We start from the raw sequence: 14,750 nt of genomic DNA on the forward strand, positions 1-14,750 counted from the left end.
CTACTTCTTCGCCTATACGCCGTAGTGCAATAAGGCTTGGTCAATCCATTTCTTAACGACACCAGGGATTGCCTCTGAAGTGGTCCACCTTTGTGTCCGTATCAGGCATTACACCTAGATCGGGTAGTCCCAATGATGAGGATCATGCGTTTAAATAATAAATCTCAATCTACTTATATCAACTGAATCTTTCTTAACGGTATATCACGACTCTTGAGCATAGAAAGTACCCTAGGGTCATGATTAATAACCTCTCCTGTTACGTTATTTCGAAAGTTTCTTAAGAAGTCCGGATCATCTGGGCCACTCCTTCGATGGATAACCTCCCAGTCAGGAGGCAATATAGGAAGACGTGGGTCCTCAATCGTTTCCAAACCTGACAATGTGTTTATAAACCAAGTTGCCTCTCTACCATTGTAGCTGTGACGCATCTGTATCGTCCATCCCTGCGGGAGTGGCCCTAAGATTGCTTCCGAATCCATCAGCCCTGGCACAAAACACTGGCCAACTACGAGAAATGTTCCCTCTCCAGTAGGTCTGAGTAGAAGTGGAACATCACTTCCGAGTAAGATGAATACGCGATCATCTGGTCTAAAGTTAGCTAGATGGGACGCTTATACTAAGCCACTAACCCTGCTGTGGCTCTGACATCACGACACCAAGATATCCTTCATGTGTCAAAGTGAGCCATGTTCTTTCGGTATCAAGTTCTTCCTTGAATAGATGGAAGATCCTGTCAAAGGAATCCTCTCCAGCCACAGCCGCTTGACAGCGAATTCGCAGATCCGCCACAGTGGGATAGTAGGTATTGCGCACATAGCGATCGTGCACTCGCCCCTTGGTAACGGCTTCCCAGAAAGCATCGAACAAGGAGCCTCCACCAGGATAGGACTTCAGACGTAAGTCTCCGGGCGTCCAACTCGACAGCGCCCCAAACATCTCGGTTGCGGAGGAGACGTATCTCACAGCGCTCAGGCTTGCACACTCGATTCCAACCACCTCGAGGATGTTCGCATCGATGTATCGCGCCTGCGAAGCGGTATGACCAGAAGGCTGTCTTGAGTGACCCTTACGGAAGCCGAACAGACTATTCTGGGTGACGGTCCAGTCGGGAACCCATGAAGGCCAATTCCTGTTGGCGTTGTTGTCTAGCTCACAGCATCGGAGGATAGATAGACGCTGAGTTATTTGGATGTGAGCGAGGGCCATCTTCCGATATGTATGGCACAAAGGCTCATCATAGTTTGGGCCTATGAGCTTGGGAATCGAGGGACACATCAGGCCCAATAAACCGTAGACCCTATCTCTTGGGTCTGTACACTGTCGTGATCTCGCCCATAGTAGGATTCGTGGGACGTTTCGCGCCACTTCCGCAAGAATGCCACTTCGGTACCTATTGAGAAACTCGAAAAGCTCGGGTTCAAGGGCGGGTTTCTCCACCAAGACTAACATGGCCTTCCGGACACTCGTCCATGGAGCCGTATCATAGCCGCACTGAACAATGGCGTTTGACGCAAGCATAACTTCCTGTAAGACCCACACTCGGCGGAAATATGGACGTTGGAACAGGGCAGTTATCGATGCCCAGGTCTCTTTATTCCAAGGCAACGGCACCCTCGGATCCCACCATGTCTTCTCTTGAGCTCCCGGGGCGTCCCCGTACGTCTCATCGATGGAAAATTCAACTTGAGCGGCAAAGTAGACCAGTGTATGCAAAGCATGGCCGCTTCCGTCTGCCTCTGGGCCGAGCCATACAATTACGCTTTCGGCGAGTGAGTATATACTTCTCATCTGGGGTACCTGGGAATTTCGCTCCTGTATGTCGTCTTGATTGATGCAGATTGCATCTATCCATATAGTTCGGGCCTTGTCGGGGTACCGGAGGTGCTCCAACGCGTCTGCCAGGTTAGCCCCAATCATTAACGTACATGATCTGTCAGACTCTGTCTGTATCTGGACCTCGATCTTTTCATTCGTCGAACCCCACACGTATGATAATGCATCATACTCTTGCTGAGTGCTTACGACCTCCTCATTCTTAGGTAGACAGTAAAGCGAAGGGTCTACTCCGGGGTCGGGATGATCCCAAGAGTTCTTTAGTTCTTTGAGGTGTAGGAATAGGTAGCGGCCCTCCAATGTTTCTTTGACTATCCATTCTTTCGTGACTGTCTTCTCCAATTCCTCCACTTCCATGCGAGGATCTGTTTTGGGCTTTGCAATGGGTCCATGGATAACTGAGGTATGGAAAATCTTGAATGTTATTTTTTGGCCTGGTAGGCCAGGCATTAGCTTAATGAGGCGAATCTCATCTGCTTTCGTGTCAAGGCTGCTGTATTGGTATCTAGCCATAATAGCAGATGCCGAGGTGTATGCTTAAGGTGGGGTCAAAGCAAGCTTACTTCGTTCCCCGAAAGCACTTATATATAGTGAGCTTTGTCGATGCTAAAGTGTCTATTAAAGCTGAACTGAACTGATTTCAGATGTAGACTTTCAGGGAGTAGTAGTAGAATAATAATAATAACCCTGGAATTTGAGCTATCCTATAAGGGAGGGTAACTAAGCTTCTTGTTCTTAATTTGTGCTCTGTAGCCGGGCGTCGAGTGACGACTGTGGCGCGTAGAAATGTAATCCAGGCTGATTCATGTTGGTCTCGTGGGTTGTTATTACTGGCCTAACTGAGACCATGATGTGAGACAGCCTGATAGGGTATCACAAAATGCAAGATGACGTGTCCCAGCAACTCTTGGGTGCTTTAAAGGCTACTTTAACTTATGCCAAGCTACTTCCAAGGCGCTCTAAGTGTATGTGGGCTGTTTCAAGATTATCTGACTGCTTATATCATTCCCAAATTTCATTACATGCGGCTTGGCATTATCAGGGCGACAAAGACCTTGCTGGAGAGATTAAGCTCGATGCAGATACAGAGTTCCCGACATTGATCGATCTCTCCTTATAGCTAATGCTTATATAAGAAACCGCAGTATGGATTAAAAGGGCTGTGCGAGGGTAAAGCCTAAAAGAAGCATACAAAGGAACTATCAATAGTAGTAATTGAAATAGCTTACGCAGCAGGGTTGAACCTCTCACATCTTCCAACTTCCGAACTGCTGCAGTATGAGTATATACGAGATCTATAAGTTGAACTTATTAACTAACTAAGTTTTGGTTTAAGCTGTTGACTTTTGGGATCTCTAGAAAGCGGTGTCTATATTGCCATAGTAGACAACGAGTCCATGATTAAAGACAGCATTCTATTAGTCACCTGCTACTCCCCTACCATAGACCTTAGCGTCGAGATCGCGAACTAGCTCTCCAAAACCACGTCTGAAACCATACATCTAGGTGTCATATCTTTGCCTCTGCAGTTGAATATTTATTAGTCAGGGATGTTAGAAATCCTATGATTCGAGCCAGATGCCAGAAAAGGTGAACTGTTAAGAGATAAGGTGGGGATTGAGCCTCGGGTTTTTGGACTCAAGTATGTTCCCTAAAGTATTACCTAGTAAATGCTGTATCTATATGCTAACTGCAAATCAATTCCTAAGATATTCTTTCACTCGTGGGTTATGGCGAGGAATATTTCCTGTGTCATAAGGAGGTGCAATTGTGCGCAAAGTCGGGGCTAGGCTGAGTGTACGACGTCGCTCTATGGTCTTTCCGAACCTGATCCCGTATTAAAGCAAGTCATTGTCACATATACTACAAGTCCTTACGTTTACCGGGGCAGCACGTAATTCTGTTTCTTATTATTATTCAAGTCCATTTTTATCCCAACAGGGTTTTAAAAACACATAAAGCAAGCTCGTTTATGGCAAGTGAGTTGGTCAGTCATACTGGACAGCTGCGTGTTTTATCTGGGGATTTCCCTAGAACAGGCAGGCATCTTCGAAAATCTACTGGGGTGAGTTCTCGGAGAAATCAGCCCATTCAATAATTCCCGACGGCTATTTTCTCGTATTTCATGACGAGATGGTAGCGCAAAATACAACCATCGGGCAAGATACAACAAGGATTATTGTAGATCACATCCAAACTCACTCATCATGCACGCTGGCAAGCAACGGCACGGATAAATTGACCAAATATGCTTTATTTCTGATCCAAAAATGCCGCCGGCTAATTTCAAGTTTGTTCGTATCCCAGCTGCATTGGCGGTGCGAAGGTAAAACTATTGGGCGACTTAGAACAAGGATTGTTGGAGATCATATCCTCTAGTCTCAAATTGAACTAGATTACTGCATATGAATACGTCTTGCAATGAGGGTTGAAGTTTGCCCCCAATTTGTTTGGGGGCAAGGGTATCATTGACTCTTATTTAACTGCCTCTTTTCTCTTCAATGCCAAGCCAGACATAACCAGACAACTTCTTCTTGCATAAATAACAATCTGCAATGTACTTCTTCTTTTTATATCTCTTTATTGCCCTTGCCACCTCAGTAGAGGCCCAGAAGGGTAACTACTCAGGCTCGCGGCACCTTTGGTATAATAGTCCTGGGAGCGATTTCAGATCATCTCTACCCATTGGCAACGGCAGACTGGGTGCACTAGTTCAAGGTTCCATCTCGGAGAAAATTATCATCAACGAAAACTCGGTATGGAGCGGTCCCTTTCAAGACCGTATCAATCCCAGCTCCTTAGAAGGATTTCCCAAGGCTCGCAAATTGTTGACTGAAAACAACTACACGGGAGCTGCGGGGTTCGCAGCAAGTGACATGTACGGAAAACCCCCACAGAACAGGTGGTACAGCGTGACAGGAAACCTGCTGTTGGATTTTGGGCATCAGGAGGAGCAAATCTCGAACTACGAGAGATGGCTTGACACTCTGGAGGGCAACGCTGGTGTCAGCTACGATGTCAATGGAGTCACATACACGTAAGTTCAATCGAGCTAAAGCTTCAGTTTTCGAGCAGATCATCAGGATTAACAATATCATAGTCGTGAAATTGTAGCCAACTTTCCTCTTGGCGTCATTGCAGCGCGTTTCACGGCAAGCAAAAATGGTTCGCTCAACATCGGCGTGAGCCTTGACCGCGACAGAGGCGTCATTAGTAACCTCGCAGTTGAAGGGGCAAATAACATCACGATGGATATTGGAGGCTCAGGAGCGGACGCGATTCCTTTCACTGCAGGCCTTCGTGTCTTTTCAAATGATGGTACGTGCGGTAGAACTTTAATGAAACGTCAAATAACGAATATCGTTACTTCAAACATTAGCTGACCATGATTCGCATATCAGGGACCATAAAGGCAGACGGATCTTCCTTGAATATCACGAAAGCCTCCACAGTTGATCTTTTCTTGGATGTAGAAACAAGCTTCCAGTGGAGTTCCGAGTCTGACTGGAAGGCTGGTCTTGTGAACAAGCTAGACAAGGCAGTCAAGCGTGGGTTCGAGTCTCTCAAAGCGGAAGCCATCTCAGACCATCAGAGCTTGATGGAACGCGTGGCCCTCGATCTCGGATCAAACAACAGCACCTCGAGTCAGCCAACTGATAAACGAGTCAGTGCATACGCGAGTAACCCAAACGATGACCCTGAGTTTGTTACGCTGAGTTTCCAGTTTGGCCGTCACCTGCTTGTCTCTGCCTCTAGAGACACTGGCGGTCCTGGCTTAGGAGTCCCAGCAAACTTGCAGGGTATTTGGAACGACATGTATAATCCTCCCTGGTAAGCTTGTCCTACATCGCATCCAGCTCCGTCACGGATGTGTGAAATAGCCATCTGGTATTAGCTAACCAATGAAACAGGGGAAGTAAATTTACCGTCAACATCAACACAGAGATGAATTACTGGCTAGCTGAGACAACCGACCTCCCGGAAACCCTCAGGCCACTGTGGGACCTCATGTATCGCAGCCTTGATAGAGGATCAGAAGTTGCCGCCAAGATGTATGGCTGCCCAGGCTATGTGTCGCACCATAATCTTGACCTCTGGGGTGATTCGGCCCCTCACGACAGTGGTACGGCTTATACCATCTGGCCATCGAGTAACCTCTGGCTCTCTCAGCATATGATGGAGCACTATCGATTTACTGGTGACAAGACGTTTTTGAGAGAAAAGGCTTGGCCATTATTCAAAGACATCGCGGCATTTTTTGACTGCTATCTCTTTGAGTTTAATGGTAAATGGACCTCTGGGCCTTCCACTTCGCCCGAGAATGTTTTCATTATTCCTAAGGATGGGGCAAAGGCTGGTAGCAAAGAGTCTCTCGATATTTCCATCACTATGGATAACTCTCTGCTGCGCGAATTCTTCTCCAACGTCATCGAGGCTGCAGGCATCCTTGGCGTTGATCTTAGCACAGATAAGGTCCTTTCAAAGGTAGAGGCCTACCGGGATGGTTTACGACCTACCGAAATCGGCGCTCGAGGTCAGATTCAAGAGTGGCGCCATGACTATACAGAAGGTGAACCGGGACACCGCCACTACTCACACCTCGTCGATCTCTTCCCTGCCAGAGCAATGTCCCCTCTTCTCAACAAGACTCTTGCGAATGCAGCCCAGAAGAGTATTGAACTTCGACTCGCTGCGGGTGGTGCGTCCACTGGCTGGTCACGCGTGTGGACAGCAGCACTTTATGCTCGATTGCTCAACGGCGACAAGGCTTATGGCAACATTCAGACTCTACTTGGTCGCCATCCCGCCACCAACCTATTTCACAATATCGAACCTGGCCAGGCATTCCAGATTGACAGTAACTATGGTCTAGTAGCTGCTCTGGCGGAGACTCTAGTCCAAAGCCAAGCCGGCGTTGTGCATATCTTGCCTGCACTGGGCTCCCAGGTGAAGACTGGTTCTGTTTCTGGACTTGTGGCCCGTGGGGGCTTCCAAGTATCCATCGTTTGGGAGAATGGGCTCCTCGTGGAAGCAAAAGTCAAATCCAGACTAGGCAATTCTCTGAAAGTAAGGGTTGCGGGTGGTTCAAGCTTTGAGATCGATGGAAAGGGAGTAAATGAGGTTGAGACCACGTCAGGACAAACATATACTATTACTCTCGCCTGATCTTCAGCAATACACAAGGTAGTCCTATCTACAGCTTAACCCAAGTTCTCACGATCATGCTTGCGTATTGTCGAACTCTTAACTGCCAGAGCCAAGGTAGGAACAACTCCGCCAGTTTGATTTGATTCAAGCCAGGATTGCTTTGAAAGTGTTGAGCCTTGCAGGGAAGAATGGCAGAGAAGATTTGTGACCGGAGGTAAATCGTTTAAATGCGCACTAAATGCTTAGCTTCCGTGACTTGATTGGTTGGTAAAGTCCGCTGCCTCTCAAACCCGCTCGTCAATCAGTCCAAATCAGGAAAGTGATCATCAGCTCTTAATCATGCCCATATTTATTATCTCCACGCTTTGCTCTTCGGTATTTATATTCCGCTTCGGCGCTCTTTATTAATTCTCTTTTCTCTTTGTCCTCGGTAATCTGTCTTTTTCCACTATCTCATCCCGTCGCCAATTCGACATTATGTCCAGTGAAACAAGCTTGGTCTTTGTTCCGGGCGCATGGCATAAGCCATCATGTTACGGCAAAGTAATGGAACAGTTACGAAACCAACATCATTTGAGATGCATTCCCGTCACGCTTCCAACAACAATGGATGACCCAATGGCAACATTCAAAGACGACGTTGGCGCCGTCCGTTCTGCTATCAGGCAGGAAACAGAAAACGGCCGTGACGTGATTGTCATTGCGCATTCCTATGGAGGAACGGTTGGGAACAGTGCCGTTAAAGGTTTCTCGAAGCCAACCTTTGTACGCGAGGAGTCATCCGTATCAAACCAGAGTTCAATATCAACAGCTACGTCCAGCAAACGAATTCCAGAGACAGGACACGTTGTAGGTCTTGTTCTCATTGCTACCGGATTTTGCTTCACAGGACTCACCTTTATGGGCCACTTTCTCAACATCACTCCGCCATTCTTCCGCGTCAACAAAGAGACTGGTTTCGCAGATCTCGCGGTTTGTCCTCAGAAGTTCTTCTACCACGATCTACCGCCTGCCGAGGCAGACCACGCGACTTCTATGCTCACCACGCAAAGCCTTAGAGCATTGTTTGAAGGTAGTGAGTATTCGTACTCCGGATGGCTGGATGTACCTGTATGGTTCATCGGAACTGTCGAAGATCAGGGGCTGCCAATCGTCGTGCAAAGAGCTCAGATTGGGATGGCGAGGATGTTGGGTGGTCGCGTGGTTTATACCGAACTGAAGACAAGCCATTCGCCATTCTTAAGCCAGCCAACGCAGGTTGTGCAGATCATGCTTCAGGCTTTTGAGTCATTCACGGGCACAAGAGCCGACGAAACGCCAAAGGCACTCGAAGTGGCGAACAAGCCATTCATTCCTCTAGTGAGCCCTTGGCAACCTACAACATGGTTTCGGTACGGACTGCCGCTAGTCGTTGGTAGTTTTGTAGGTTGCACTATACTATTGTATAGAAAGTTCAAGAGCTTGTGGAGTTTCCAGTCCGGGGAGACAAAGGCGGACTAGAAACTCAGGCACAGTGTAAATCTGTGTGAAGAAAGAATCTCCAATCAGTGTTTAAATACTATAGTTCGTTAGTTCAAAGGATGCATCTTCAACTTCGTGTTCTGCTAACCTTTTTAGACAATGCACAATGCATAGAGTTCAATCGAGGATTTACTGTTATTTTAGTAGCTACCTTAAATCTTGCTTTGGGAAGGCATAAAATATCGTTGCATCAAATACAGCTGTATCTGCATATCCATAGTGGCTGCGCGACTTGATTTGTGCATAGTATTACAGCCTATTTCTAATACCTCCTTTTTATAGGCATTTCCCTTTAGGGCGCCAACAACCGTGCTTATATCATGATATGATCTGATAAAAATGGCTGTTACTCAGCCCACCATGATGCAACGTCAGCACAACTGGTCATTGGCGAGGCCAGGGTTCCCCTCTCCCTCTCAAGTCCACTCAATTCAAACTGTCAAAATATCTCTCGCGATCACTTTGATCCAGTGTCACAAAAAAAGTAGTTCTCCATGTCGTCGCCAAAGACCAAATCACCGACTGGGCCGTCATCCCCGGCCTCTGGGCCCAAGTCGACACCATCTCCGCAAACTGAACTTATACCCGCTGCTGAAAACGATGACGTGAGGTTTTTTGAGATGTTCTCTACCACTTGCTATGCTAACGTGCTAGAAAGGATGTTCGAGACGACGCCGACTCAACACTTGAAACAGACGCGTGAGCTTTACTCTTACGGTGATATACAATCGATGTTAACAACACTTTTAGTGATAGCTCAACTGCCTCTGTTTCTTCAAGCATCCTTCATTACAGAAGCATTCAGGGCCGTACTTTTCATAGCGACAAGTTCGTGACTGAATATTCTTTTCCAAATGATGAACAACAATTAGAGTCTGTTGACATCAGGTGAGATCTATCGTCCCCAACCCTTCAAGCCACCTGCTCATTAAAGTCCAAGCCATCATTACTTGACGGTTCTGCTCGACGGTCAGTTGTATCTAGCTCCTATTGGAGACAACATCCAGGTATGTGAAGAAGTCGTATCGTGGTCAACAAGTGTCGGCATTGATATGTGATTAGAAAGCGCTTGATGTTGGGACAGGAAGCGGTAAGTCTCCGTACATTTGACTCACACTCAAAGCTAACAAGCCTACGAGGAATCTGGGCGATGTATGAGAACTGTAGGTTCTATTAAGCGACGTGATGCTGACACGCTTGCAGAGACTTTGCAGATCAGTTCCCGCAAGCAGAAGTGACAGCAACTGATCTCTCACCAACACAGCCCAAATGGGTCCCCCCAAATGTGCGTTTCGAGATCGACGATGCCACCGAAACGTGGACTTGGAAAGACAACACCTTTGATTTCGTCCACATGCGTTATCTCTTCGGAGCCATCCAAGATTGGACTGCTTTATACCAACAGGCCTACCGTGTTTGTACGCCGGGAGGCTGGGTTGAGTCTGTTGAAGCCGACATTCATTTTCGCAGCGACGATGGCACAGCTGAAGAGGAAGAGGTCTATAAGTTGTGCAACAGGCTGTATGAGGAGGGTGGTAAAGCGATTGGTCGAACGTTCTTTGTGCATGACTTGCAACCGAAGGGAATGGAAGAGGCAGGGTTTGTGGACATCAAGACGGTGGACTACAAGGTGAGTTTGCAGTTGATCAGTGAGCTCTTGCAAGGCTGATTCCGTCCGCGATATGCAGATCCCGATTGGGGATTGGCCCAAGGACCCAAGGCTGGCCGAGGTCGGCCGATTTGTCAAGCTGACATTGGAGAATGACATTGAAGGTATGCTGAGCCTATTATTTGTTTCTGTTCTATGCTCACAGCTTTTAAAGGATATACTCTGCTGTTGTGGAACAATGTGTTGCAGTGGCCAAAGGATGAGTACCAGGTGTTCCTCATGGGTATACGAAAGGCTCTTCGCAACCGCAAGATTCATGGTTATTTTGTGGTGCGCTATGTGTACGGCCGCAAACCAGAATAATACTACGGTGTCATGGGATTACCAAGCAGGCGTTTATTGTCCTTCGAATAGATAGCCAGGCTCCAAGAATTCCCAAGACCACCAAGAGAGAAAATTGTTCAAGGCCAAGCACTCTGTTTAAGTATTACATCCATGAAGCTATTGTTTGCGATCCAAATCACGCTATCTTCTTGGGCAGTGCGACGTAGTCGGGTCCTTATAAAATGATCTGGACTGTATGCCAATCAACCATTGTTTCACATAGGTCTGGCATTTGAAACCACATTTGCACGGCACTCAGGTGACCTCGACAGAGCTGTTATGAGACATAAAGAGTCTCGAGAGCATCTCGTAAAACGTCATTTGTACGACACCTTTAAATGTTGTCGTAACGAACTCATAGAATTAATCAAGCGACGTTGCCAAGCTAATTCATTAGTGCTAGTGTGCATTCCGCTGGTGAGATGAGTTGTAAAAGCTTGACTCTGAGGCTTTCAGAACGTCATGGAATCACAGGGGAGAGCACGGTATTAAATTGCATTTTCAAGATTGCAATTGCGGCTATTAGGTCCAATTTACTCTGGTTTTGTTGCCTGGGGACGTGCCCGTGAGAATCTCGTCATGTGAAGTGAATTGCATTAAGCTTGATGACATTTACGTTTTAACGAGATATTTACGAAGCACGGACAACCACATCATCTTCTCACTTCAACCTTCCAATTAGAGCCAATAACGCAGTTCTTTCGGTTTGCATTCAGTTACACCTCTATACATTTTATAGTCTCTCATTTACTATTGAGTATCTCGTTAATAGCTGTCCTCAATTGTTGGACTCTAGGTTAGGATAGGATGCAACCTCGGCCAAGTCTGCCCCACCTCTTTTGCTGGAGAACACTATCCTGAAGGAGTCAAGCCCATAGTGAAATCATGCAGTAATATCGGCTAAGCCCGAATTAGGCACCCGGTCATTTGAAACAATGAAGGGGGTAACGTCAAGCGAGCAATGCAACGCATTCCTCGCCCCTTTTGCCAAAACATGGACCTGTAAACAAACACAGCAGCAAACTTATGACTGCTTTTTACAGCAGCCAGAATAGTGATGCAATCGGTACCTTTGATGCAACCCTTTTGATCTTGAAGAGTCGTAAGACAATGGCAGGCAACAAGAGCAGCAGCAGCAGCAACGATAAACCTCTGTGGCGACCGTTGGCACATAAGCTGTCCAGCCTGATCCCGCTGCGACGCCTCAATAAAGCCAAATCCAAGCCCGATGTCAGGTCCGACCATGCTTCGCAATCCAACGCGTCGGACTTTCGACTTGATGTTCAGTTAAATGGCCTCGAGAGCCTTCGCCTGCCGAGTAGTTGGCTCCTCCAGCCCAAGGACGCCGACAAGCAGCAATCACCGCCTGTCGACGCGTCGCATCAGTCAGCGAGACTTAGTCATCCGTTTTCGCGGAAGCCAGTTAATCGCAATGAAGGCCCTCGGCCCTTGACATTTATCGACAGCAGCGATGCAGACCAGCACCAAGCTCGAGCATCGGCGCTGGAAGCCCTCAACAATCCAGATGTGTCGGCAACGCCCAGTATCCTAGACCGTGGTCGACCAGTCGAGGCCAGACATTTGATTCACCAGCCGGTCAAGAACCTCAAGAATCATCGCAAGTCATTACCTCTAGACCTGGAGACTATGTTCCAGGCCCCTAACGAAGATCACGATTCAAATGCACTGCGCACCGCTACTATTCGCTTGGTGCCAAATGAAAGTCTCATTGCCACTCCATCTACTCCATCTGTGAAAGAATCGCCAAGATGGACTGCAGAGCGTGAGGCACGATTAGCAATGCCCCCACCACCAAGGCCACTCAGCACCAGCCCAATTGACTCGCCATCTACTGCTACGCCTTCTAAAGGAATTCAAATTCCACGAAACCCTCAATTGGCCTTGAAGAGACCCACCAGCCTTGGACCTCCTGCACAAAAGGCTGCCGAGTCACCCTCATCAGAAACTCCCCTCGCCAGGGTCAATTCAAAGCGACCAGGCGCACTGAGTGACCGCCTAGCCTGGATGCGAAAGCTTGAAGAGAAAGAAAACACTAAACCAAACAACGACCTGACCGCGCTTCAGAAACGAGCTGGCTCCGTTTCAGACAAGCTCGCCATGTTTGAGAAGAAGAACCTCTCCGTCACATCCGCCTCCTCCAAGCGCCTCCAACTACCAGCGAGGAACACAAGCAGCCAGTATTCAGCGTCGGTGCGCGAGTCCATCTTTTCAGCGGATGGCAGTGCCTATGCCCCTTCGCCTCGCACGTCGATGGACACTGCGCGGACTTCCTCCGTTATGAGCTATTATGACGATTCGTTCCGAGAGAAACTCGAGTCAATTGTTGGTCAAGAGCCTGAAGCGAACAAGCAAGCAGAGGAGTGAACTGGTTCCTCACTCAGTGCTCTTGTCTTGCTTTGATGAGATGATTACAGATCGAGAATGAAGATGATTTAGAATGTATTTATTGATATTACTAGAGCAGGTTTCTTTCATACGATGGCGTTGATGACTTATCTTAGATATGATTGGGGAATCATTTTAGATTCTCTTTAATATACTGCACGCAATGTGTCACTTACATTGAGTTGTCTTCTCTCCTATGTTTAGTTATACAAGCTGTATTCATGCTGAAGGGACAATAAGTGCTGCCTCAAACCAATTGATGAAGAACATCCTTTCCGTCTAACCATCTCTCGACGTTTTCTGCCTGTTCAGCATACCAGCTATTCATGATGCCCTCCTCCACGTACCCCATATGCGGCGTAACCAGAACCCGACTCTTCTTGCCCTTTCCCCAGTCTTGAGAACGCCATGGGCTATCCGCAAGTAGAGGCTCAGACTCAAAGACATCCAGTGCAACGCCGCGAATGGAACCCTCATTGGCTGCCTCCAGTAGTGCCGTCTCATCAATGAGTGCTCCACGGGATGTATTAACCAGCAACGCCGACTCTTTCATCGCCTTGAGTTCCTTCGCGCCAACAAGACCTCGGGATCGGTCACTCAAAACATAGTGCAGAGTGACTACATCCGCAGTTGCAAAGAGTTCTTCCTTGCTTACTGCTTCAAAGGTCTTGTCGCCATCCTCATCCACAACAGGCAGGCCAAGCTTAGCAGCCATCTCATCAGCCCTAGCTTGGTCTAAGCTGCTGCTCCAGCACTTGATCTTCATGCCAAAGGCCAAAGACCCAATTCTTGCCACTGCTGCTCCCAACCTCCCGAGACCAACGACCCCCAAAGTCTTTCCCGACAGACCAATAGCCATGTCTGACTGCCATCCACCAGCTTTGATGGAAGCATCGTCTGCAGCGATGTTTCTAGCCAGAGCAAGGATCATAGCCCATGTGTGGTGCGTTGCAGGATGACTTCCTCCTTTGCGGATGTCCTGCTTATGCTGTCTTCCGTCACTCCGGCCGCGACCTAGCGCTGAAGCAACTGTGATCCCCAGCTTCTTGGCTGTCTCTAGATCAAAGGTCTCAAACTGAGTACCGGTACATAGTAGCAGCTTCAAGTTGGGTAGTTGGTGCAGCAGCTCCCCAGAGAACGGGGTTCGCTCACGCATGGTAGAGATGATGTCGTACGGGTAGAGCTTCTCAATCAAGTTGCTCCGCTCTTCAGCAGTTCGCTGAGGAAGGTAGGTATCAGACAATTCTACTTGTAATTTCGGAGGCTGCAAGTGCCCAAAATGTTTTGCTGAGATCCGAAGGTAGTCGTCCAAGACTAACAGGGAGGGTAATAATGATTCTCTGTGCAGTGGAACCCCACGAGCAGTACGGCCCAGTGAACGCATAGTAGGAAGCATCTCAATTCAATGTTCTTTTGAAGTCTGAGAGTTTCTGTTAAAGTTTCTGTTAAAGTTTTATCGATTTCATCGACTTGGAGTGAAATATGAATGATTATAAATGATCTACAGAAACCGCCCACGTTGATCAAAAGCCGACCGAGCTCGGCTCGGCCGAGTCAGGTCCGAAAGTCATCGAACTCGCTCAACGCTACCGGGTAAATACAAAATGAAGATATTATGATCATGACTGGTTTCTTGACCACCAGCTGATACGATGATAAATAGCAGATGCAACAAAGGAATATTTAACAGATGTGACCTATTATATCATTTCACATCAAGTATAAACCCTTTCATAAGGTCGCTGCTACAGTGAATGTCAAGAAGCGATGAAACTCAAAGACGATTAGAACAAACATCCTCACTAGTTGTGAAGCTATACCCTGTTGTGACCTACCATCGTGAAAG

At 47.5% G+C, this 14,750-nt stretch overlaps 6 protein-coding genes across 6 annotated transcripts; 4 read left to right on the forward strand and 2 right to left on the reverse strand.

Annotated features, from left to right (window-relative positions):
* Positions 1-173: 173 nt before the first annotated feature.
* FOIG_07453 (uncharacterized protein) lies at positions 174-2,349 on the reverse strand (the record flags this gene model as incomplete). Its single annotated transcript, XM_031207028.1, has 2 exons — positions 174-586; positions 633-2,349. The coding sequence occupies 2 exons, from the start codon at positions 2,347-2,349 to the stop codon at positions 174-176; spliced, it is 2,130 nt and encodes a 709-aa protein (XP_031062561.1).
* Positions 2,350-4,391: 2,042 nt separating this feature from the next.
* Positions 4,392-7,002, forward strand: FOIG_07454 (uncharacterized protein; the record flags this gene model as incomplete). The annotated part of the gene is made up of 4 exons (XM_031207029.1): positions 4,392-4,873; positions 4,937-5,154; positions 5,238-5,667; positions 5,748-7,002. The coding sequence occupies 4 exons, from the start codon at positions 4,392-4,394 to the stop codon at positions 7,000-7,002; spliced, it is 2,385 nt and encodes a 794-aa protein (XP_031062562.1).
* A 432-nt stretch (positions 7,003-7,434) lies between these two features.
* FOIG_07455 (uncharacterized protein) lies at positions 7,435-8,484 on the forward strand (the record flags this gene model as incomplete). Its single annotated transcript, XM_031207030.1, has 2 exons — positions 7,435-8,375; positions 8,433-8,484. The coding sequence occupies exons 1-2, from the start codon at positions 7,462-7,464 to the stop codon at positions 8,482-8,484; spliced, it is 966 nt and encodes a 321-aa protein (XP_031062563.1). The 5' UTR covers positions 7,435-7,461.
* A 515-nt stretch (positions 8,485-8,999) lies between these two features.
* FOIG_07456 (uncharacterized protein) lies at positions 9,000-10,598 on the forward strand (the record flags this gene model as incomplete). Its single annotated transcript, XM_031207031.1, has 8 exons — positions 9,000-9,110; positions 9,164-9,204; positions 9,256-9,393; positions 9,446-9,512; positions 9,568-9,605; positions 9,709-10,135; positions 10,194-10,278; positions 10,329-10,598. The coding sequence occupies 8 exons, from the start codon at positions 9,000-9,002 to the stop codon at positions 10,475-10,477; spliced, it is 1,056 nt and encodes a 351-aa protein (XP_031062564.1). The 3' UTR covers positions 10,478-10,598.
* Positions 10,599-11,462: 864 nt separating this feature from the next.
* On the forward strand, positions 11,463-13,151 carry FOIG_07457 (uncharacterized protein). Its single transcript, XM_031207032.1, has one exon. It carries the CDS (start codon positions 11,525-11,527, stop codon positions 12,881-12,883), a length of 1,359 nt encoding a protein of 452 aa, XP_031062565.1. The 5' UTR covers positions 11,463-11,524; the 3' UTR covers positions 12,884-13,151.
* Positions 13,029-14,366, reverse strand: FOIG_07458 (uncharacterized protein). The gene has a single exon (XM_031207033.1). It carries the CDS (start codon positions 14,298-14,300, stop codon positions 13,152-13,154), a length of 1,149 nt encoding a protein of 382 aa, XP_031062566.1. The 5' UTR covers positions 14,301-14,366; the 3' UTR covers positions 13,029-13,151.
* Positions 14,367-14,750: the final 384 nt, after the last annotated feature.

This window comes from Fusarium odoratissimum (assembly GCF_000260195.1).
Source record: "Fusarium odoratissimum NRRL 54006 unplaced genomic scaffold supercont1.11, whole genome shotgun sequence".
In the NCBI taxonomy this organism is placed as follows: domain Eukaryota; kingdom Fungi; phylum Ascomycota; class Sordariomycetes; order Hypocreales; family Nectriaceae; genus Fusarium; species Fusarium odoratissimum.